Source organism: Vanessa atalanta, chromosome 17 (genome assembly GCF_905147765.1).
Source record: "Vanessa atalanta chromosome 17, ilVanAtal1.2, whole genome shotgun sequence".
In the NCBI taxonomy this organism is placed as follows: Eukaryota; Metazoa; Arthropoda; class Insecta; order Lepidoptera; family Nymphalidae; genus Vanessa; species Vanessa atalanta.
Window position 1 is genome coordinate 6,842,841 of NC_061887.1, and position 24,873 is coordinate 6,867,713.

The 24,873-nt window shown below is 31.4% G+C and overlaps 1 protein-coding gene across 1 annotated transcript in view; it reads right to left on the reverse strand.

The window, feature by feature from the left end:
- Positions 1-18,658: 18,658 nt before the first annotated feature.
- LOC125070521 (G-protein coupled receptor dmsr-1-like) overlaps positions 18,659-24,873 on the reverse strand; it is a 56,208-nt gene continuing 49,993 nt past the window's right edge. Inside the window, exons 6-7 of the mRNA XM_047680419.1 lie at positions 23,032-23,410; positions 18,659-19,712 (exon numbers count right to left, since the gene is read on the reverse strand). Of these exons, the coding sequence (XP_047536375.1) occupies positions 19,489-19,712; positions 23,032-23,410 (603 nt within the window). The 3' untranslated portion in view covers positions 18,659-19,488. The remainder of the gene's footprint in view (positions 19,713-23,031; positions 23,411-24,873) is intronic.

The following is a 24,873-nucleotide window of genomic DNA, read 5'->3' on the forward strand; positions in this document are numbered from 1 at the left end:
GACGAAATCCAGGTGTTTTTGGTATCAATATAATCTAAATATGAGAGCTATGCAATTAAAACTTTATATGTTTCATAAATCCGTTCTAGACACATATCTTGCAAAACAATTATCATTAAATAAATCATATACCTACACAGTGTAAAATGTTAATCCTTTTAAAATTAAAAGTGTCGAAATCCATGTCTGCTGTTGGCATTGTGTTGCGTAACATTCATTCATTCGCTTGTAATTCGTGATATTTGATGTATTTAGTTTTGTTCTATTTTTACTTGCTTTGTAATCTGAATATGGATTTCGAGATGCTCATTGTGGTATATTTATATTACCACAATGAGGTTATGGAAAAGTTAATTCAGAAAGATAAAATAGAGAAGTACTTAAGTTAAGTCGATCTCCAATAACTTCTTGGTTATACTAATACGATAATAAAGTGCTTTAAAACCGATTAATTGACATTTATAATTTTAATTCTACAAATACTAGTAACAGGAGACCTTAGTAAATGCGTATACAGAAACCTTAATTTAAAAACCATTACGGTACAAATCGTGAATGATGGCGTGAATGCTATCAGCATTTCCCCATGAAATACCAATATTGATTCTCCTGATGGAAAATTACCTATCAGTCCAACCGGGATGGATGCATTTAAATGAACCGTTAAATTAAAAACAATGTTTGAGATATATAATTGTAGGTATTTCAATGGTACCCTTAGACAAATGGAGACATCTGTCTAAATATTATTGGTTAATAAAATATACATTCGTTGCTTTTCAAGAAACGAATAAGAAATCTTTATAAAATAAGGTAAAATATATACGGGGCTACTGGTAATTCGACGGATTTCCGTTAAAAATTAATAGGGGTGACTATTTGAGATAATTTTTACCCCTATATGAATCATGCAAAATTGAAACATTTTTGAGTTATCAGGTTTTTTCAGCTATTTGTAAAACAAGTCAAAAATGCAACTTCAAAATTTATTTAAATATCATTTGTACATCATTTATACAGGTGGCAAGTGGGCTAACTGGTGGTACGAGGTCACCGCTGCTTATATACATTAGCGCTGTAAGAAATATTAAACATCCCTTAAATTTCCAATGCGACACCAACATTGGTAACTAAGATGTTTTGTGTCTTGTGCCTGTTACACTGACTCACTTATGTTTCCAACTGAAATACAGCAGTAATAAGTATTGCTGGTTTGCGGCTGTTTGTATATCACATATGTAATTTGACTTTCGTGCGCTAAAACCACCAGACTACTTGCAGAATTTACTCTCGAACTGGCAACATAGAACTATCCATGCGAAAAACAGTGTTCATTTTAAAGGTTTGACCCTGTGCTTTATTAATTGTCTTGGCGTAATAGAATTTAAGCGCGAACTGTACTCTTTTGAATTCAAAGGGGTAATCTGATGGTACATCTCTGTAACGTAACAATGGAGTTACAATTAGTTACTATTTAGTCCGTTGCATAATTTTGTAGGTTTTAAATCCCTGAGTAACATTCTAGGAGCACCCATCTTCTAACTTCTAAAATGATGGACTTCAAGATTAAGCTATATACAAAATATAAATTCCTACTTCAGCCCTTAAGGGTAGAATTAATCTGTAGCCGAAAATAAAGTTTTATGCTGCAACTAAAAAAATGATGGATATGAATTTTCAACCCCTGTTTCACCCTCTTAGAGGTATAAATTCAAAAATTCCTTTGTTAATGGTTGTCTACTCACTAAAACGATCCTACTCACCAAATTTCATGGACCTAACTTTAATAGTTTACGCTCAGCGATGATGAATCGATCAGTCAGTCAGTCATGATATGTTAATTTAAGTATAGAAGACAAGTAATTATGGCAGGTAATAATTAAAAACCTTACCAATGAAAACTTATGTCTCATGGGAAACTCGCCAGTGCATTTTAAGCAAGCTCACCATTTTGAGGTTAAATTTCCTTTAATAATGCTTAAAGACTCGACCAACTCAGATTCCAGCAGTTTTTTATCGTACGTATATGCGCAGTGGTCATATTTTTCTTTTTGAGAATCTCTTTTTGATGCAGGCAGGTGAATAAAGCAGCCTGACCAATTGGACACAAAGGGGCTAAAATATTGACAGAAATGAAGGCAGGGTAACCAGTATGGAATGGAGTATACCAGAGCAAAATTATGCTGTGTTATTTAATATCTACGTAATATACCTAATGAGTTCTGAATGTTATGCAACTCGCAAAGCAACAATGCCATATATTTGGAAAATTTGAGTACTGACATATTAAATTTTACCTAAAATTAAACTTGTCTATGAACATAGTTTGTGAACTGATTGCTGCAAAAGCGCATTCGTGCTGTGATATTTTGTGATAGAAAATAGAAACACACAATACATTCAGAGAAGTTTTAAATTAAATATACATGAAGACACCGTGCCCATTTTATGTTTATCTTAGCAAATTATCATAATTATAAAAAAAAATAAAAATAAGAAGAACTTTTTAATTGAGCATAAAACTTTACATCAAATTGTTTTCTTTGTATAAAATTTTATTTCCGAATTAAAACTTTAAGATAACAAGCCGAGCAATTAATTGCTGTCGTCTAAGTTTTTGAATGTTTCTTTTTTAATTATTTATACTTAATTCTGCGATTTCAAAGACCCCTTAGAGAATACCGAGAGATTGTCTAAACATACGTAGTTGATACTACTCCCATGCCGTACTCCGTTCATGGCTTGACGGGGCTCTCATCAAAGGGTGAGAGTGACTTTTTTTTTTTTTTTTAATTTATTTATTTATTATATAAAAAAGTTTTTACAAAAACATAAGTTCTCGCCAAGCTGGTATGCTTAACGGCGAGACGCGCTCGTTATTACATAAAATAATAATAATAATACAGTATTCACTTCACATGTACATTTGTTTAAATATCACAATGGCGACATTTTTTCTTCATCGAGAAACAAATCCCTTAACTTAACCTTTAACAGTTTTCTGCTTATTTCATTTTTTTGTCTTAACATAACATTTCTATTGAATAATTTTGGTACCATATATTTATTTGTTCTTTCCCCATAGTAATTATTTATTTTTGGCTGATATAACTTTTTGTCGGTAACTCTTCTCGTATTATATTTATTATATAATAATATTTTATATTTGTCCTTGTAATAATATTCTAATCCTAATAAATATTCTACCTTTTTGTCTACTGGTAATATTTTGCATATATGAAATAGCCTATCATAGTCTCTATTACATCTTTTCTTAACATTTTTACTTACTAGGAACTTGATCAGTCTTATTTGTATTTTTCTTATATATTTTAAATATGTCTTAAACGTTCGTCCGTATACTATAAGTCCGTAGTTTATAAGCGAATCGGCGAGTGCGAAATACACTATTCTTAACATGTGTTTATTTAGTCTACACAGTTTTCACTAGTGCGTATGGCAGACTTTATATTTACTTTTATTAAGTTAAATATAAATAATTTGTCATTAATTTATATAGACTGATATCATGATCATCATCATCCTCCTGCCATTATCCCAATTTTATTTGGGGTCATGTAAAAATCGGCACTATTTGACCGATGACGATAAAAATTGTCATGTACGTGTATTTTTATCCTGGTTTTCCAGACTAAAAATACATGTAAATTTTGGTGTTATCCACTCTGTAACTCACCAATAGATGGCGCTGAAGCACAACTTCTATAACTTTCAACCGATTTCCATAACTATTGATATACATATAAACAAGTGGAACAACGTCTGCCGTGGTATTATTACAATATGTGTATGTTTCCGTACAAAACCTCTACTAGATCTATGTCTTGTAAATAAGGCCATATTATTAACTACGACTGCATTAAGGCTTTACGCTTCTCCTCTCGGTGGCTTAATACTTATTCTATTACGGTACACCAGTACGAATTATTGTAAATATAGATTAAAGGATAAATTTTTAATAAATTTTTCATCATTTTTTCTGTTGCCGTATAGCACGAGATACGATTTTAAATACAAATCAAATACATGAAATTTCAGTGGTTTGCCTGGGCTTAAATCCACAGTCTTCGGCTTAGATTGACGTATTTTTATCACTTATAAATACAAAATAACTAAGGATATATAGTATTATCTGCTTGATTTTAAGCTAATTATTTTTTCGTATCTGTTAATGCAAAAACAATTACTACATCAGGTTTCAGGCTAAAAATTACAATTATAATGTATTCTAAAAAAGCGGAGTCCATGCATGCTTCCTCCATTTAAATTCGAATTTTCCAACGTTTCAAACGGAACTCAAACGCTCCATGTAAAACACAGAAGCTTTAAATAGATCCGAGCGCATCTTAAATTTCCTTTTAAATTGAAAATGAAAGAAGGTTTTTTTGCGAGACGAAGAATAAAAATATAAGAAATTGGTTTTGAATTACAGTAATTAAAATCCTTAAAATAAAATACATAATATGTAATTCTAATATTTACAATTACACAAAGTGGGTAACATATTAGGTGCCTAAACTATAATTTTATTTCTGGTTATGGTCTGAACTTAGTTTTTACCGATTACAAAGTTTCGGCTAAATGTTCGGTAAAAGATTTTGATCATCGAAGCGTGATCATCCACTGCTAGGCGTAAGGCCTTTCCCAGAGCATGCGATTGAGCCCTTTTTTGGCTTTTATTCTCCAACAATAGCCACCAATCAGTTATTACGGCATCTGTTAGAAGTACTGATAAAAAATGTTTGGCCAATTCCATGATTTTTTCCAGTATGTGTATGATATATGGTTTAATAATTCAAACAAATGACATTAACATTATTTGTAAAAATTTAATTAATATAAATTTTCACGTGAAAGTTTTACATGTTATAAATTATTAATATTCTAATTTTGCTTTGAATTCCGCTTTATAACTTTTGCATATGAAAATATGCTTTTCAATTGTAATATATTTTACGAGCTACCCTCAAGGAAAAACATACCTCCAAAAAAGTCCAATATTATACTGAAGTTACAACAAAGTTCATTTCAGCTCAGAGCAAGTTATATCACCTTAATTTAATATTCATTGAAGTAATTCCGGCAAATTCTATTTGAGGAAACTTTTAAATATAAATTAATTGTAACATTAAAGTAAAATAAAGTAAGTTCTTGTATATGTCAAACCGACTGAGCTGAAGCGTTCTCTCGCTTCGACGTTCTCCTCAGCGATATAGCGAAGATTTTATGGGTTGGTGATGTGCCACAATTTTAGCGTAATTTGGTCCATGTTGGTTTCTTTAACCACAGAGCATAAACAAAAATATAGTTTAGTATTTAAATCCTCACGGGTAAAATTATTGTAAAACGTCCAATGAACCGTTAAATTTACCGTGCCCTTATCAGCTTTTAGTGTAATCGGATTAATAAATGAATATGAAACCGTCAATTCATAAATGTGCACTTCAATTTAGTTTGGATATCAAATTATAATATGATAAATGAAAACAATTGGATCCATTTTTTTAAATGATAAGTAATTTTAATTCAATATCCAGTACATCACATACCTAATATGATATGGATTAATCTTAATTTTAAGAAGAAGAAGCTCTGTATAGCCACATAACCGCCTTTCATATAGGGAAAACATGATGAGCGATATTTTTTTTTTATGAATAGTTTTTTTGATTAATAAAACGTATAAAGTTCAGTTAAATATAATTAATTTTTACTAAAACCCAAAATCTGAACCAAAATGTATTAAGGTTCAAAAATGTCGGATTTTTGCATTGTTTTCGCAAACGATGAATATTATCGTTAACGTAGCTGATACAAAACTTTTAAATCATATTTTTATCTACAAAAATGATCTCATACTTTTCCCTGATATTATCTTATACCTAAGATAACAATTCTGAGATTTCAAGATGTTTTAACGTAAACATTTAAAATATTCCCTTTAATCTAACCTAGATACTCCTCGCTCTATTGTGATCATACTTATCAAAGTGAAACGGAGTTTTAATAATTCTAGGAATATTTTTGTCTAACTAATCTTCAGAAGCTACATGCATTATTTTATTGACTTTTTTTTCTTGACTTTCTTCCTACTGGATAGAAGCTATATCCTCATTGATATCATTAGAATTATCACCTGTTGGATTTATAAATTTTAGACCAATAAACTAGTCTTTATTGGTCTACAAAGACTATACAAACATTGCAATATCTTCCTTAATTTGTTCTATATTACTAACAAGAAAAAGAACTTAACTCAAACAAAAGGTCAGCTAAGGCAGGGATTTATGTAAAAATAGTCTGTATTATCAACAAAACATAATAATGTAGTTTATACGATAACAGACAGCTTCAAGACGAAATCTTGCATATACTTAATCCCGAAAGGCCGCAACCAGACCAGTATAATACAGTTAATGTTTTATGAATTAATTTATACGCATATACATAAATCTGTACACACAAACAAACACGAAATGATTTTGCATCTCAACTCATGCATACAGTACTTCTAAAGATTAATATTATTTAAAACATGCGATATAGATTTAAAAAGTGAATCGAATGCGAACATTTTTTTTAAAGGAATCAAACAATTTCTTGTCTTCGAGCGGCCTCTAATCCACTCCGTTACCTAATTCATCGAACGTTTCAATTCTATTTTATTTTTTTTACCATAATATCGCATTTTAGACAACGATCCATTTTTTTAGAATGTTTGTTGTTAGAATTATAAGGAAATTCGATTTGCAACCTTTTTCAGAATATTTCTTAATATCGCAAATAAATATCTTATTTTTTATGAATTTGTGTAAAAACTGCCAAACTTTGAATCGTAGGGCATTCTGTAACAGTGAATTACGTCAAACGAAATTACGGCCTTTGTCATCTTCATGTCTATCCTCTTTTATAATACAACTTACCCTAGAAATTACCAATGGGGAAATATGAGAAAATATGTTTTACCTCCCCAGGGAAAAATTAGACAAGGTAAAGAAAGTTGGAAAGACAAAGATCATTTTATGTGTATTTTTTTCATGGAAATTTCCAAACTTTGACCGTGTTTATTATTTTTATAACATAAAGAGAATAATGCGAAGTATTCGTACGAAAAGTATTCGGAATTTATTTCAAGTTTATTTTTTGTAATAATGTTTTCCACAGTAGAAAACGAACTGAAACAAAAATATCTTTTAATCAAACCAATATTAAAAATTCGAAAGTTTGGATTGATGGTTGTTACTCGAACACGTCAACGATTTAGATTAAATGCTGGAATAGCGCTTTTTTTTATTCCGGAAAACCTAACTGTACCTATCATCTACACACTCTTCCTCGTAAAGTTTCCAGCGAAAACTAGTAAAACGATAAAAACACACTTTGCTGAAATCAAAAGTAGAATAAACAATTAAATACAGCAAATTAATTAATGGTTTAAAATTATATTAAGACGTATCCATACTTACTAATATTATAAATGCGAAAGTAACTCTGTCTGTCTGTCTGTCCCGCTTTTACGCCAAAACTACTGATTTAAATGAAATTTGGTACACAAATAGTCTAGAGCCTGAGAAAGGACACTTTTTATTTGAACAAAAGTGCTGTAAAGTGTTGAAAGGGGGATGAAAAGTTGAAAAGGTTGAAGTTATTGAAAGTATTGTCATATTTTGAACTAGAAGCAAAAATCTTATATTTTAGGCTGTACACATATAAACTAACATACCATGACATCCACTAAGGAGCGAAGTTTGGAAATTCTATCCCTAAAGGGGTGAAATAGGGGTTAAACGTTTGTATGGACGTCCGTAACTTTTTAAGTTAGAAACATGAAACTTTATTTTTGGGATACTGATTAAAAAGGAGTGATACTTATTTAAGCGTTTCTGGATATTTTACGCCTACGGGAAGAAATAGAGTTTGACATTTCCTATAAAGGTTAGACTGGAAGTCCGTCATCTTGAAGTAAGAAGCTCGAAATTTTATTTTTGGGCTACCGATTAATAATGAGTTGATTCGTATTTAAGCGTTTCTGGATATTCTACCCTAAGGGCTAAAATACACACCAATGTGGTATAGAAGTGGTCTTACATTAACGAAATATTTTAAGTTAATTTGTAAATATATTCATATTGTACGCGAGCAAAGCCGCGGCTAACAGCTAGTCTGAATATAAATCGGGTTGTACTTATATTATTTACTAGTAAGCAAATTATAGTCTTACAAGAATACATGTTAACTTGTCCACTGCACTTTTTCGAATAATCTAATTCGACAGAATCTACATTAATCACTACGACTTGTCAGTTTAAAAATATAAACGGAAATCCGATGGCGACAACAATTATTATTTTAGTAAACATAACATTCTTTATCTAACAAATAAGGACAGATATAGTCTTTGATGTTCATTCCAAAATGTCTATAACATTTCTTAAATTTTCAATTTTTTTTTCATGGTTTTTGTGAGTCTATTATTTGTCAACGAATGACGAATGACCTCGAACCTCCATTAGATAATTTTATCTCCAACGGCATAAAAAACCTGTCTCAAATAATACGCAAGAAATAAACTGAGTTTGTCGTAACACAACACATACATAGTTTATGTACATATTGAAACAAATAATTGTTATAATGTTATGTAATATTCATCGTATAAGTAGCTTAGCCTGAAAATAAACAAATCGTATATAAGAATTGTATAATAGGGACATTAGTTTCCAACATTGGCGATATAGGGAGTGGTTATTATTTCTGACAGCGCCAATCTATGAGCGTAGTCTATGAACGGTGATGACTACTTACCATCAGTTTGCTACTTACCAGACCGCCAGCCTGTTTGAATTAAAACAAAAATAATTAACGAATAGAAGTTTAAAATGTTTCAATTAATTTATAGCATTATTTTAATTATAATTTATAAATTTGATATTATTTTTTATAAAGTTCTGTCTTTAACTAACTCTTCATTAAAAAAAAAAAACAACAGTCACGACAAAATAAAGTTAATTCATAACGACAATTTAATTCGTTACGGCAAATTTCAAAACACTTAAAATGCCAAATACAATAATTTTAATGATTTATAAAAAAAAAAAAAAAACTAAGGAAATTTTCGTCTCATTTTCCTCCTAGAGGACGTAAAACAGTTTAAAATTTACCTTTCAACTGTTTCTCGTTTCCGCTTTACAATATTAATTAAGTTGTTCGCTTGTTCAAGCGATTGAATAGCGCTGTGCAGCAGCAATGAATGAGCGGAATGCTTCGTGAATGTGAATGAGTGAACAGTTATTATATCTATACTAAAATAAAGAGATCGTTTATTTTGTTGTTTGTTCAAATGCTAGTCTAATACACTAGTACAATTCATAAATATTTATAAATGGAACTGCTATAGGAAATTTGCGTACGTTTTTCATAAAATCGTATACATTTGTCTCAGTACCCTTTGTGGAGTCGAAATCTTGATGATACAAGTTTATCGTTACTTCTCGTGTCTGTGCGATGTTTCTACCAAAGTAATCAACTCGAGGAGTTTTTTCACATTAGTACTGTAAATACGAGGAGTATTTACATTACCGAAGTGAAAAAACTGTATACAATAACTATAGAATTAAATCCTAAAAGTACTATATTTTGTATCATTTATGTATACTTAGATTTATATAAATTAATATGATTCAAAAACAAATTACTATAGTTATTTAAAAGACTATAATAAATTGTAAAATTTATAATTTAACACGAGTCCATACTTAGTAAAAGATATTTAGAATTAAAATGAATTCATCTGATTCTTTAATGTTTTAGTCGATATTTTTATATCAACTTACGTTTAATGCTTATTAAGGTGCAGTCAAAAACAAAAGCTATTCCTAGCAAACTTCCTTAGTAATGACTAGCTGTGTTTCGAATCTGATTACCTAGTTGAATAATTTATTTAAAGTAATAGCCTGTCAATGTTCCACTTCTGCACTAAGGCTTGCTTTCCTGTTTAAGAAGATTTAGAGCTTATGCGATCATGCATCAATGCGGCTGCTTTCAATGCCCTGAGTCCTATCGACTTTATCGCGGTGAGTGTTGTGAGTATTATTACTTTCTAAGTATACGCGTGCTGGCTCTAGATGGCACCTCCTAACTGTGACATAAATTCCAACACAAACGAAGAAATATGGCAATTCATTTCGTTGTCGCACCGCTAAAAACTAGAATTCTCTAACAACACACGTGTTCTCCTCTTCATACAACCTGGGATCCTTCAAACGAGGCATGATCTCGCGGACCGACATGGGGAGGGCGACTAGTGCAGTTCATTTTTCCTGACTGTACTGACCGTCTTCGTGTTTGAACTTTTCCTATTCGGAACATGAAAAGATAACTGAACCATCTTAATTAGGAATTTATTACTCGAATAGCGTTTCTTGTAAGCTATTTAACAAGTACACGTAAATTATATTTGTAATATGTAAATAAATAAAATATTCCGCCAATATCGTGTTTGACAGATGAAAAGGGAAAGACAGTTTTCATAAATGATGACAAAATTTGTTGTATACTGGTTGTCAAACATAAATGGGTCCAGCATATACAAGTTGATAAGAGGATACACATATTGCTGGTAGTGAGAAATGCATGTTTTGTTAATAAGTCAACAATAATAATGATTATTTAAAGTGACAGCACTTTTGAAGCTTTTGCTATTCGCACTACGAATAATTTGTTTTCGTTTTTGTTGCTTCACTTTTATGTTCCGCGTTCTGGTTTTTTGTTTTATAAGCTGAGATTAATTAGGACATGATTTTCACGTAATATCACAAAAAAATAAAAATAGCACCCTAGTTTGAACAACAATAAATTAAATAAATAACAAACAAAAAATCAATAACAGTATTTCTTATTAATTAATACTAATAATACGAAAATATGATATCATCTTTGAATAAATTTTTAAATAAATACCCATAAGGAAAACGTAGTTCATTTTTTTAAAAGTTACACAAATATATGCACGCACTAACGAGATCTTGCATCATTTTATTTATTCTAAGTATTTATTTTATAAAGTTTTTATAAATTTTGTATTCAAATTACAGGCTTAATAATGAATATTCTGAATGCAACCTATGTTCCAAACTATATTACCTTCGTACAATATTTTGTTATTACGTGCGCAATATTTTCGTTTAATCGAAATTATAATAAAATCTAAAACAAACTCATGAACTTATACGACTCCCTCCACTTGAAGGAGTAAAACGGTAATAATCTTTAGTATTACCTACTTCAGCTAATTTAAGATATTTGTATACTACATTTTTTATAATTATTTAAAGTTTAATATAATTTTTGCTTTGGTTTCTTTTTAATTGAGATGGCCCAATGGTTAGAACGTGTACATCTTAACCGATGATTTCAGGTTCAAACCCAGAAAGGCACCACTGAATTTTCATCTGCTTAATTTGTATTTATAATTCATCTCGTGCTCGGCAGTGAAGGAAAACATCGTGAGAAAACCTGCATGTGTCTAATTTCAACAAAATTCTGCCACATGTGTATTCCACCAACCCGCATTGGAATATGCTCCAAACTTTCTCCTCAAAGGAAGCGAAGGCCTTAGCCTAGCAGTAGGAAATTTACAGGCTTCTAATGTAATGTATGTATGTATGTTGTTTTTAATATTATGTTCTACACCGCTACCAAATTCACGCTCAGTATATTCAAGGACGCAATCGGGGTCGGTAAATCTAAGCTATATTCTTAAATTAAAGCACATCATATCAGAATGCAAATTAAGTAATGTCACATTAAAATTAAGAAATTAATTAGATAATAATTGCAATGTATAGTACGACACAACTTAGACGTAGTATCGGCAAAATTCGTTAAACCGATCACATCCGAATTAAGTGCGTCTTAAAAATCATCAATCTTTATCTATTTGTTATGCGAAAATGATCTTTATGCAAACGTAATAATTTGTAATGTCATATAACCAAATACATTCGCCAAATTGACGATTAATTGTTTTTTTTTAAATTCCATGCTACATTTAAATTGTGTCGTACTATACCCTTTTGGTGTACGTATTTTTTAGGGATGTTCGCTAGCATTTCTCATATTTTAGTGTCAGTGGTTTAGCTTAAAATTATGAACCGGTTATTAACCTTAATATCAGAGCACATTGAATTATACGATGCGACCAATTAATGATGAATACATTATAAACAAGAAGAAGATTATATGTAAACTATTTTCTAGCAATAAACTATAATTTAACTTATGAATTAATTGCTTTACCAGCTATCGCAATAGCTTCAAGTAGAAATGACCAAGGAAAATGTATGAAGATTATTCTAGAATAGAATTAATATGCACGAAATAGATATGTTTTATATCAAATTAATTATATATGTGGAAACAACAGTCTTTTTTCTAAGGGAGCGATCTTCCAGACAACTTTTGATGAAGCTATAAAAAAAAATATAAAGTTGGTAAAAGTTAAAATTTATAATATATATTATATTTAGCAATATTACTATTAAAACATAAGAAAATATTCATATAGGCCATTGTAGGTATTAAATACTGATGAAGAATTTGTGTAAGCAAATATGTACATACGTAATTTCATTTGTTTTCTTATAAAATTCGAAAATGGAAAAGTTACCTTTGCTGCGACTCGTAACTCCCCTGAGAATGTAACAAGCGTTTTATAATCTATTTAGAATCAGTTAGAACATATATTTATAATTATATTATGGGAGAACACATAGTAGGTTGGAACCATTGTTGTTTGTTGCAAATTATGGTCAAATATGATAACCCTTAACGATATAAGGGCACGTCATAATTAACATCCTTTGGACAACATAAATAGCAAACCAACAGATAAAAAAGGTTTTTGTTTATATACATAAGAATTATTAACATTAAGTATTTATTTATTTATTTATTTATTTAAAAACTTTATTGACCAACAACAAAAGTTGCCTGAAAGCAACAACAAAAGCCTGAAGGCATTCTCTACCAGTCAACCTTTAGGCCAAACAGAAAGTCATGAAGGCGGTAACAATAAATTTTACAACAAATACGATAATAATAATAATGAAACAGAAACATAGATAAAATATTATATATATGCATGAGAATACACATTTATAATTAACAGAGACATAATAGAAATTTTAAAAACACAGCGTAGTGAGAGAAAGAAGGAGAAACTTAAGAGAGGTTTTTAATAAGATGATCCTGTAAACGACGCTTGAACAATGCCTTAGTAGGAGCCTTTCTAATTTCTACCGGAAGTTTATTCCATAATCTGACAGCTTGGACAGAGAAAGCGTTAGTTAGGAAACCAGAGAAGTGACTGGGAAAAGAGAGAAGGAGAGAATCAATAGAGCGTAGCTGTCGATCGTGATTGTCAGAAAGAAATTTGAATTTATCCTTTAAGTAATCAGGGGAAAGAGGGTCAAAAAGAATAGAAAAAAGAGAACACAGTAGCCGTAGATCTCTGCGTTGGCGGATAGGGAGCCATTTGAGTTCGGGTCGACAGTGGGAAATGTGGTCGAATTTTCGAAGGCAGAAGATGAAACGCAGGGAATTATTTATGAGGCGATCGAGTTTGTTTAAAAAAAATTCATTGAGATCGACATAACACACATCAGCGTAATTGATGATCGGATTTATAGGGCTTGCACTAGCAAAACTTTGGTTTTAATAGGGAGAAAATTTCTTAATCTATTGAGACACCTTAAGGTGGCGGTAACCGAGCGACTAACTTCATTAATATGCACCTTCCAACTCAAAGTTGAATCAATGTGCAGTCCGAGATCTTTAACATTTTGAGAGTAAGGTATGATATTGTTATTAAACACGATATTTGGCAAAGAAGAAATATCGCACTTGGAAATGATACGCGAACTACCAACAATGATCGCCTGACACTTAGCTGGATTTACCATGATACCATATTTATTAGACCAGTTATATATATAAGTAAGGTTTCGATTAATTTTATTTACAGCTGAATCGATATCCTCCAACTTAGTATGAATATAGAGTTGCAGATCATCGGCGTAGAAATGGTAAGAACAGTCGATGTTATAAGTAAGAAAATTTATAAAAATAGAAAAAATAATAGGAGAAAGGATGCCACCCTGCGGCACGCCAGCAGATAGGTCAAGCCACCCGGAAAGAGATTGATCCAGCCTGACCGCTTGCTGGCGGCCGCGAAGATATGGGGAGAACCAGTCCAGAGCTGATGAAGAAAAGTTTAAACGCTTAAAAATGGCAAGAACAATATCATGATCTACCAAGTTAAACGCGTTGGAAAAATCAATAAGGACAAGTAAATTATATATAAATAAGAATTTAAAATACTTACTGTATAAATCATGACCGCGTGGAATAGTGGCAAGAATGCTAGCAGCATTTCCCCGTTGAATTCCTCCCATGTATTATTGCATGAGGAGGCAGTGAGTGGATGTATTATGTATTATACTTTTAATGTAGCTTTTTGGAATACTGCTTCGTCCTAGTATTTCATAAACATAATTTGGAATAAGACCATATTTGGATAGTTTGTTCGATTCAGCTTTTTCCGCAGCGGCTCCGGATTTTAACATTGTTTCTCTGGTAAGAGACGGGATCAGCGTGTCAATAAAAAAAAAACAGACAAAAATAAAATTATATAATAACCATTTTTAATAAAAAACAGTTCAGAGAGATCCCAGAGACAAATAACAATGTTAACTCAATTAAAATTAAAAGTGTACCCAATTATGAAAATAATAAACTAAAATGTAAAATTTATTTAATTATGGAAGAGAAAATATTCGTGATTCTGTTTTTAATCAGTCGCTTAAAATGTCAAATATACGGTTAATTATGGTAAGAACATTATGCAGACTGTAATAAACGACGGATTTGAACCAGAAAATAATAATAAGCATTAGGATATCATAATCGGTACTTATGATTAATATTGAACAGCGAAACTTAGATATGAGAATCTATTTCTGAATCAATAATCCTATGTTAATATCATATGAATGATTATAGCTACTGCACCAGTTCTCAAAGGCTAGCTACGAACAGGGAAGTTTTGAGGAATCTCGGTATCTTATAGATCATTAACAGCACTCTGACAAGTTACTCGCTGAACGGAGAATTAATCACAATCGCTCTCAATAGCAAAACCAATACTTTATGTCATTAACTTCCGCGGAATAACAACTTCGTCTGTGGTTTATTTATCTGTACCGTTTTCGATAAATCCTTATTATATGTTTCATTTCATTCCATTATACAAAACAAAGAACGAGAAGTAAGTATCTTATATCCAAACTAAACCAAGCTGTGCTTCGAGATTTTACTCGCGTTAAATTTGTATTTTAAGTGCCGGTTTCATAGTAGCCATATTGGTTTACATATGTAGCGTCTGATGTCGTAGTGTTATAAACTGCATAACCGAATTCAATAAAGTAACTATCGATCAAATTCAGACTGGTTGTTCCCGAACTTCACAAATTCAATCACACAAACATTCCAGATTTTCTACTAGAGTACAGATTAGCTTAACAATCTTCCCACCAAATAGGTCAATTTCTTGTGACGTGATATACCTATATATAAAAAAAAGAATTCTTTTTCTGCCATTACTTTCACTTTATAAATTATGCGTTATACAGTACCCGACCTTTTTTGTGCGAAGTTTGAGTACTTCGGACACATGAAAATTGTATTAATCAAAAGTTGTTTGTTATTTTAATTGTTTTCTGACATTACTTATTATTCGTTTTAATTTATGTTATTATTGATTGTGTTTTCATTTTTAAATATTATTTCACTTCTGTTCTGTAAGACACGTAAGCAAATACATTAGTGACACAACTGCTTTGAGATGTAGGGTTTTGAAAGAAGGAGAAAATAATATGATATACTAGAAGTGGATATACGTTGACTTTACTCGATTTAGCGCTACCGAATAATATGCCCCGTGCATACCATACAGCTCCTGCCCCATTTTTACTGAGAAAAGTGTCACAGGTCTGTTCAGCATAACCCTCAGCATTGATTTATTAGGCGACTGAGAGATTACATAGTGATTTAAGTGCATCGATTGCGTAAAAAAATGTTGAAAATAATTATGAAAAATATATTGCAAAATAAGGCTGAAGGTTTTCTTGGCACTCAATTTGCTATCGAATAAAAAAACCATTAACTTAAATATATTTTAGTTAGGTTTTTTTCGAAAAAGATTAGAAAAAAGGCCTCGATACAAATCAAATTAGACTACTTTACATATATCTATGCCAATAAAAACTAATTAGATTATTATATATTTCAAAATGGTTATATTTAAAATTAAGTATATTAAGACATTAAGTATATTTACAAAAGCTGCGATGATGCAATAGTATCGTTGTCGGTCAGTCTGATAAAAGAAAATAATAATTACAGGACCACCCTAAACTAAATGATCTGCTTGAAGAAGATCCACTATCGTAGACCCGCGTTTACATCGCACAGATCTCCAATTCTTTTTTCGCTCACATAAACGCCTTGTGACCTACAAGTCATCGAACCGTGGTGGTCAATATAGAAAAATTTTGGGTATCTTATCGTATCATTGTTTTTATTTTTATTTTATACTAATTTCCTGATGGTCAAAACAAATCAGATGGATTTAGAACACCTGATCCAGAATAGGATATTTAAAATTGTTAATACAAACGAATGCTAGGAAAATCATAAATCTGTCATCTGACATCGGGAAACTCTGAACTAATACTACGGATTCGCCTCGCTGGTTAGTAACGTGTGCACCGCGTACACACTAGAACCTCGTTACTGTAAAAGCTTTCTAGTGAGTGCTCGGATTTGAGTGTAATTTAAAACTTCCGTCCACTAACCAATATTATGTTGAGATATGATTTTTTTTTAATTAAAAGTTTGATTAGATTTCTTATCTAAAGTTATAGTATTCAAACAAAACATCGCGTGAAAGTCAGACATTCGTGGATCACAACAAACAGCTGATTTAGTTATAAGCTTTGTGCCTTTGACCGATTGTATAAAATCCAATTGCATTGGTTATAGGATCCCGGAATTGAAAAACAGAATAAGCTATTAGTTTTTCCGTCAAACAAAATCAAATAGCAGCTCAGACCAGGTGGCAGTAATTTTGCGTTGCTTAAAAAGCATGTACTATTTGCTATTGCTTCCGTGCCCTAAATTCTTTCAGGTCGTATTGTCATTTTTTGGGCTATGATTATATTGATTGATTATGAGACTGAAGGAACAATGATTGCAATTAAATAGTCTCGCTCGAAAATGGCTTTTTGCGTCTTCCTAGCCCAAGGGCGACATGCGCTTACGTTAGCCAAACTACTATTACCGCTCAATAAATTAACCAAAATTGTTAAATCTATCAGCATGAATCTTAATATCAAAAGGAAAATTCGTTATAGTGATTTTTGTATTAAATAAAATATACTCTCAATTTCTTAAACAATTATTAATAATTCATAGACATATATTGTACAATTCAAGTACACTTTACATTTAAAATTCCATACATGAGAAATGTTTAAGCAAAAATTGTACATAAAAATGAATATCTATAATAACATTCATGCAAAGTATGCGATGAAATACTGTCATACCCTCATATCCGGCTTAGGGTCTACTTAGTCATATAAAAGTCATAAAAACCTGAACAAAGAAACTATTAGCATAATGAACGTAGGAAAAGGATCACTTCTGTCCACCCAACGCTATGTTAATATTATCTAAACCCGTGTCAGCGATCTTTGGGATATGGATTGTATGACCTGTTCATTCGTTATACTTTCGTTCACTCGATAATCATTCTTTTAATGACAGCTTACTTGGATCTTTTTTCCAAAATATATACCTACATTATACTTTCCAATAAGTGAGTTTCACACAGCACTAAAACATTTATGATTGCAACTTTAATACATTTTATTTGTAAAAGTAATTCCTTTCCGATTACTTGGCATTAACATCTACTCCGATTTAAGATGAGGATTTTAAGTGTGTTCGTGAATAAATCACAGTTTTAAACTGAACATGCTGGATCTCTCACAACATTTTTCTTCATGGAAAACACTGGATGAATTGTCAAAACAAAATACACACGAAACAGTAGTTTTTGCCAAAATTGTCGTTATTCTATTCACTGCTTCATTCGCCACTTGTAAAAGCCATATTTAATAAATATAAATAAAGTATAAAATGATTTTTATAAATAGCTTGTTTTCTTTTAAATTAGTAGGCAGGAAATATGTGAGAACAAAGATCTGATATCTTTTGTATCTGGTTATACACTGGCTCACTCACCTTTCAAAATGGAATAAAATAATACCAAGTGTTTCTGTATGGCGGTAGAATATATGATGAGGACATAGTACCTACCCAGACGGCCGTTCACAAATCCCTCCTACTAATATAAAACATACATTTCTCATATACATTACCAAAATCAATTAAATATTTCTTTTCTATAATAATATGATAATTCTACGTTCATTTATTTCAAATAGCAAAAATAAACATAATTCTGTACAAAATTCAACTTTAATTATCATTCGAACTAATTAAAACACAAGTCTTATTCTTAAAATAGTTTCTTTAATGTTTGGCTTATCTTAAAATCATTAACAATCGCGAAACTAGTTTAAACAGATTTATGTAAACATCACAGCACAATGAAGTTCCATTTTTAACAAAGCCCGCGTTACTTTATTCAAACAATTATTTATGCTAGTGGATAGTAGTATTTTCTAATTCATTATTACATTTTTCATTGTTACGCTACATTATGTCATCTTCATACATTTACCCTATAATCCGTTTTTGGTAGGTGTTGATCCGTGAGTATAAAATTTTAGACAGTTCTGACTGACCTGATCAGACGCAAAACGAATCGTATTTTTAAATATAGTAAGCGGGCTTTAACGTAAATTCAATTTATACAACTCAATCACACTTACACTAATATACAATTTATTTCTTTAATGTTTAAGCTGGCTAAGGGATACATAAACAGCTTATTTTTATAACGGAATTTATAGTTTACAATATTATTCCTACACCAGTTTCTGAATTGTACCAGATTGTGACTGACATTCCAATTTCATTGAATAGATTGCAATTTCTTTAAATGTCATAAAATATTATATTTCAAAGGATATATAGAGAATTGTAATTTTGCAATTCTATTTTTAAACCCCTTATTTTTATCATGTATATCATTATATTTCTGTATACAAAATATTTATTTACCGAGAATGAACGCCTAGTCACAAATGAACTTCGACCATTATACCGTTGAAGCTCGTATATGTAAACTGAGTAATCATTAAAATTCTACATACAAATGCTATACACAACTTTATCTTTCTATTCTTGTCTTCAAATGTCTGACTATTGCCATCTCTTTCATACATATGTTGTTTGCAATTCGGTGTGTGAGCTCGCTCGGGGAGTCGGAGCACATCGGCTCCACATAATTTGCCTGAAGTTCGTCCTGAACTGTTTGGACATGGAACAGTACAGGATGAAATTGATGGCTCCGTTGAGGAGGGCGAGGGCGTCCATCAGCTCCCCGAAGAGATCGTAGCACCGCTTGAAGAAACATCTGCCTAGCAATCCGCTCATCAAACCTGAATATAGAAATTATTTATGAAACAAAAGGTTATATTAATGTTGATAACCAACGAGTTTGTGTTCTGTTTGTGTTTCGTTTTTCTTTAGCTTTACCTCAATTACAGACAAAATAAACTGAATCACATGGTTGAAAGCGTAACAGGACAATAAGAATTGTAATTGGATATAATGACCATTAGCTTATTCAGTCGTATGTTTTTCTACATTCAACCAAAAAGAGCTATAACTTCTTCTTTTTCTTAATTAGGTGTATTAAATAACAAGAATTATTCTATGAAATATTCTAATGTTTGGCCAATACTGGAACAAACTTCTTCCAGTAGTGGCCACTGAGCCATATCTTCGGCTGTCATCGTCCGACAGATTAACAATACAATCGCGAAATCAGATCTTGAGAATATAAGCAAAGTATATTTTTCAAAATTAATTAGACTCATCAAATGAATTCCTTGAATTCAAACTAATTTTCAAACAAATATAATATATGAAATGTGGTACGATGTGGCGAAATTGGTTGGTAAGTATACACGTTTTTGAAAATAGAACGCTGTAATACTACACTTCTTTTTGTGTTATAAACAGAAGCAGCTCATGTTACAAGCGGGCTAATGCATTTGGAACCACAAAAAAAAACAAACCGCTAATGCTTTGATGAGGCACGTTATATAGAAACTTATTATTACAATGTACAGGATTATAATTAATTTTAATTGAAACTTTTATCTATAGCATAAATATTACCTTTAAAACAACTAAAAATATAATTTTAATAACAAATTTCAATGATAAAAATATCAGAACCGTTAAAATTTAAGTATTCGATAACTTTAAAATGAAAATGTTATTCGTAAAAATAAAAACAAATATATACGTGTCAGTTGCTGGAACCATTCGACGGCTGTTCAAAATATTTCCAACAAAGTAATCTAATATTTACCCGATGAAGTTTATCTAACTGGCGCTTGTAAAAGACTAACAATATCGTACTACGCGGCATTTATTCTGAAATAGTTTTTACAAATTGTGTGAATGCCCACCGCGGCCACATATAGTCCCAGAGGTTATTTCTGACGATGAGCCAGGGAAAGAAAAAAGGGAAATCGTGTTCCAGCCGAACTGAACACAATTTCGACAGAATTGTAACAGAGGGTAAAATGATTTATATTGACATTCGAAGATTGTCACCAGATGTCACGATGATATGAGACGTAAGCAAATCTTTTTAATATAATCTGGAAAGTTTATCTCTGACAAAAGAGAAAAAATTGATTGCAACTATTTATTAATATTTATTCTATTGTTATAATATTATAGATTACTACAATGATATTATCATTCCATGCTGTCAAAATTCACACAACGTCACGACCAATAATACCCAAAATAGACTATATCAAAACCCAGCGGTTGATGACGAACTACAAGGGGTCCATGTGAGTGAAAAAAGAATTAGGGATCTTTCATTTTTGGATTTTATTTAGGCACTTGCCTTCACAAAATTGGTCTTGCGCCGCCACTGGCAATTGGAATTCCTAGAATGATATTAGATAAGCAGAGGGTCTACCGAAAACCAATAAACATGGCGAGTGATCTGGGAGAAATAAAAGCGTTGGACACTTCTGCTATAGAAACTACTAATTTTTTCGTCCTAAATCTGCTGAGCTCTATTAATGGAAAACTTAAACAAATGTAATACTGTTTTTTCTTATTAAGTTCCGGATAATATTAAGTTACCGAAATGTGCTTAAATGTATATCATGTATGTGAAACATGGCATTTATAATTCCAATTAAACAACGGGATACAGCTGACAAACAACATTCGTAAGAAAATAAATTATATCTATAGATAGCAAGAATTATTTCGAAAGAGATTCCTTCTAATAAGTATCTCATGAATAAGTCACACATAATGCAGATGGATGGATAACTTATTTATTTTTAGTACCAACTGAATCAGTATCACGTCTACATCCGTTACCTCGTCCTAAATTGGCGTAGACGTGTAAAGTTACGTTGAAAAAAGTTTTACCTCGCATATCTTGAAAAAGTTGTAACAGAAGAATGAACAAAAATTATGATAAAATTTTAAAATATTTTTTTCTTTGACGGTTTGTGTGTATCTATTGTATTTGATAAAGGAAAAACATAGTCGTAATTTATTTTGGGTTCTATTTCCCACTATATTCTTATATAGGGATATTTCTGCGTCTTTGGATTAGGTTCTGAGATGTTGCCATTTCGGATCTTCAATGTGACGACTAATGTCCCGAGGACATGCTAAGCTCTCAGTTAAAGATCTATGTGTTGAACTTAATACTAAAATAAGTTAAGATTTTTTTTTTATATTATGTAAATGTTTTATTAAGTAAAGACCGCTATATTAACCGTTTTACCAAAAATAAAAATACTTTATAACGCTGTATTTCAGTTTGAGCAGTGAGAGAGCCAATTATACAAAACTTCCTGTTTGGAGACACAATTATGGTGTTAATATGGGCTGTAATAGTGCCCTAAAAATACCTGTATACATATATGCTCAAATCAGTTGAAAACAATTCTCGTGTATCTTCCAAAAATAAAAGAAAATAAATTCACAGTATAATGATCCCGAAACATCAGTGACTCAAATTATGAATTAACCCTACCATCTACTGAAACAATATAATGTCCTTTTGAGTGTTGAGTGCATTAATCGAATACCTAACAACCTAATAAAATACATTTATTTTTCTTCGAACACTTTGGTGTCTATTTATTTTAGTCGTATTGTACCCTCTGGAAAGCTAGTAAGACTAAATTGAATGAAAACAAGAATATATTCTCAATACGTTTGAATTCGACGTCATTGTCTTTGTCATTCTTGTCTTCATGAATCGCATTCAACTCAGCGTGGTTTAAGATATTTTATTTTGCTTTATTTTTCTTTAATTTATCTTTATTTTTATAGATTTCAATTACATTGCTTTACATTTCTACTGCAATAGAATTTTTCTAATATAAATAAGTGAATTCGGAAATGTATTCTTAAACATCTTCTTCTTAAACATATTCTAAAATATTATTATATAATTAACTGTTCATTTACTACTAAGCCGACTTAAAAATATATTATTATATAATTATGGTGTGTATTTTTGTACGTTTTTATCACGTATTTTAGTTAAGTTTAATTATTAATTTCATTGAATATTTTAGAATGCTTCTTAAAAAGAATAATTATACAATTTTCATTTTCTTTAAATAATCAGATTTTGCCTTATTTCAAAATGACAAGAAATGTAGAATGTTGATTAGATCTGTTTTATTTACTCACCCAAAATACCTTGTGGGAATTCCGTCAACAGGAACAGCAACAGTACTGCGACGAGCATTCTCGTGGTTCTATCTGTCCTCCTCTCAGACTTGGTTCGCTTAGTCGACTTTCTTTTGAAAATATTCCCATTACCATTGACGACCGTATCTGCTGGACACGCACTGTATCCCTTAAGTGCCTTTTTCCGACTGTTCGCTCGGTACAATACCCGGATTAACCACGCACTAATTACGGTCAGGATAACGCATGGCAGCAACTTAATGACCACAGCATGAACCCAAAAGTTGATCTGATAAAGGCTGCCGTCGTAATTTGAATCTACGTAGTAAACCTTTGATGGCGATCGGTCTAAAGTAAAATCTTCGTGTATAGTAAATACCTAGAAAGAAAAACAATATAATAAGATACATATAATAGGTACGAGTCCAAAAGCTATAATTACGGACAAACTTTTAAACTGTATAAACTATTATGTTTAATTTGTGTTTATAATTCATCTCGTGTTTGGCGGTGAAGGAAAACATCGTGAGGAAACCTGCATGTGTCTAATTTCAACGAAATTCTGCCACATGTATATTCCGCCAACCCGCATTGGAGCAGCATGGTGGAATATGCTCCAAACCTTCTCCTCAAAAGGGAGAGGAGGCCTTTATCCGAGCAGTGGGACATCTACGGGCTGCTAATGTAAACTATTATGCATTAATAAATTTATTTCAAAACTAACCAAAATAACGATTGACGTAATATTCGAAATCAAACTAAAAGTGAAATTATCTTTATATTTGAATATCAAAAAGTAAACCTAGCACCTTATTCGAATATGATCAACGCTTTGGGTTACAAATTAAGTGAAAGTTTGAAAATCGTATCAAAAGTTTCGATAGAACTGAATTTTCTTTTGATTTAAATATTCATACACAGTACCTTGACTAACACGAATTATGAATATTAAGTAATATGTATGTTTTGATCATTTTAATAACATATCATAATAAGTTAGTAGGGTCAAAGAGAAATAATATACTCCTGGCCGAATTTTAGCAACGATAGCCATTCTTAATTAACAGTAAATCAAGACAGCTTGCCTCGGGCTTAAGGTGAACGAAACATGCGACTGGGATTAAGAAATTAAGATTCAGATAGAAACTGTTTGGGTTTCAATTAAATACACGAAGTATTATTCTACCGTCGATAGAACATCAGATTCTGAGTAAGGATTTTTCTGTGCTACATCTATCGATGTCATGTCATACTATTTTTTGTATTCTTCCTATATCACATGTACAATATATGACTCAAGCATATGCAAAACATCAAGAATTCTGGGCAAAGAGCAGTTGCAGGTCTGCAGTTGAGGAGATTTTTGAAACTTATTTAACCACTCTGCTCTAATGCGGGTTGAAACACACGTGGCAGTATTTTAACTGGCACTTGCGTTTCATGATATACTTTTTTCACCACTAAGCACGATAGATAAACCAACCAGAGACATCAAGGCAGTATTAGTCTGCAATCCGACTCAAATAGAGAGTTGAAGCTCAGGACCGAAGATTTTACAAAGAAAAAATAATAGATTTCTCAATAGATACCCGGACCGAATTAATGATCCGGCCCAGGAAACAATCTAGAACATCGGAATCTGCAGCCTTTCAAGGTATGTATAAATCGTAGGGTATCAGCCAATGAACAATATTAGAAACTTACTTACGACACAGAATCGAATTTGATAAAAATAGCAACATCAGAATCGATTAATTAGAGGTGCGGAGAAACCTTGGCCGATAAACCAAGTATCATTAATTGTTCTGCGCCGCACGATTTCCTTAATCAATCACCTAACTT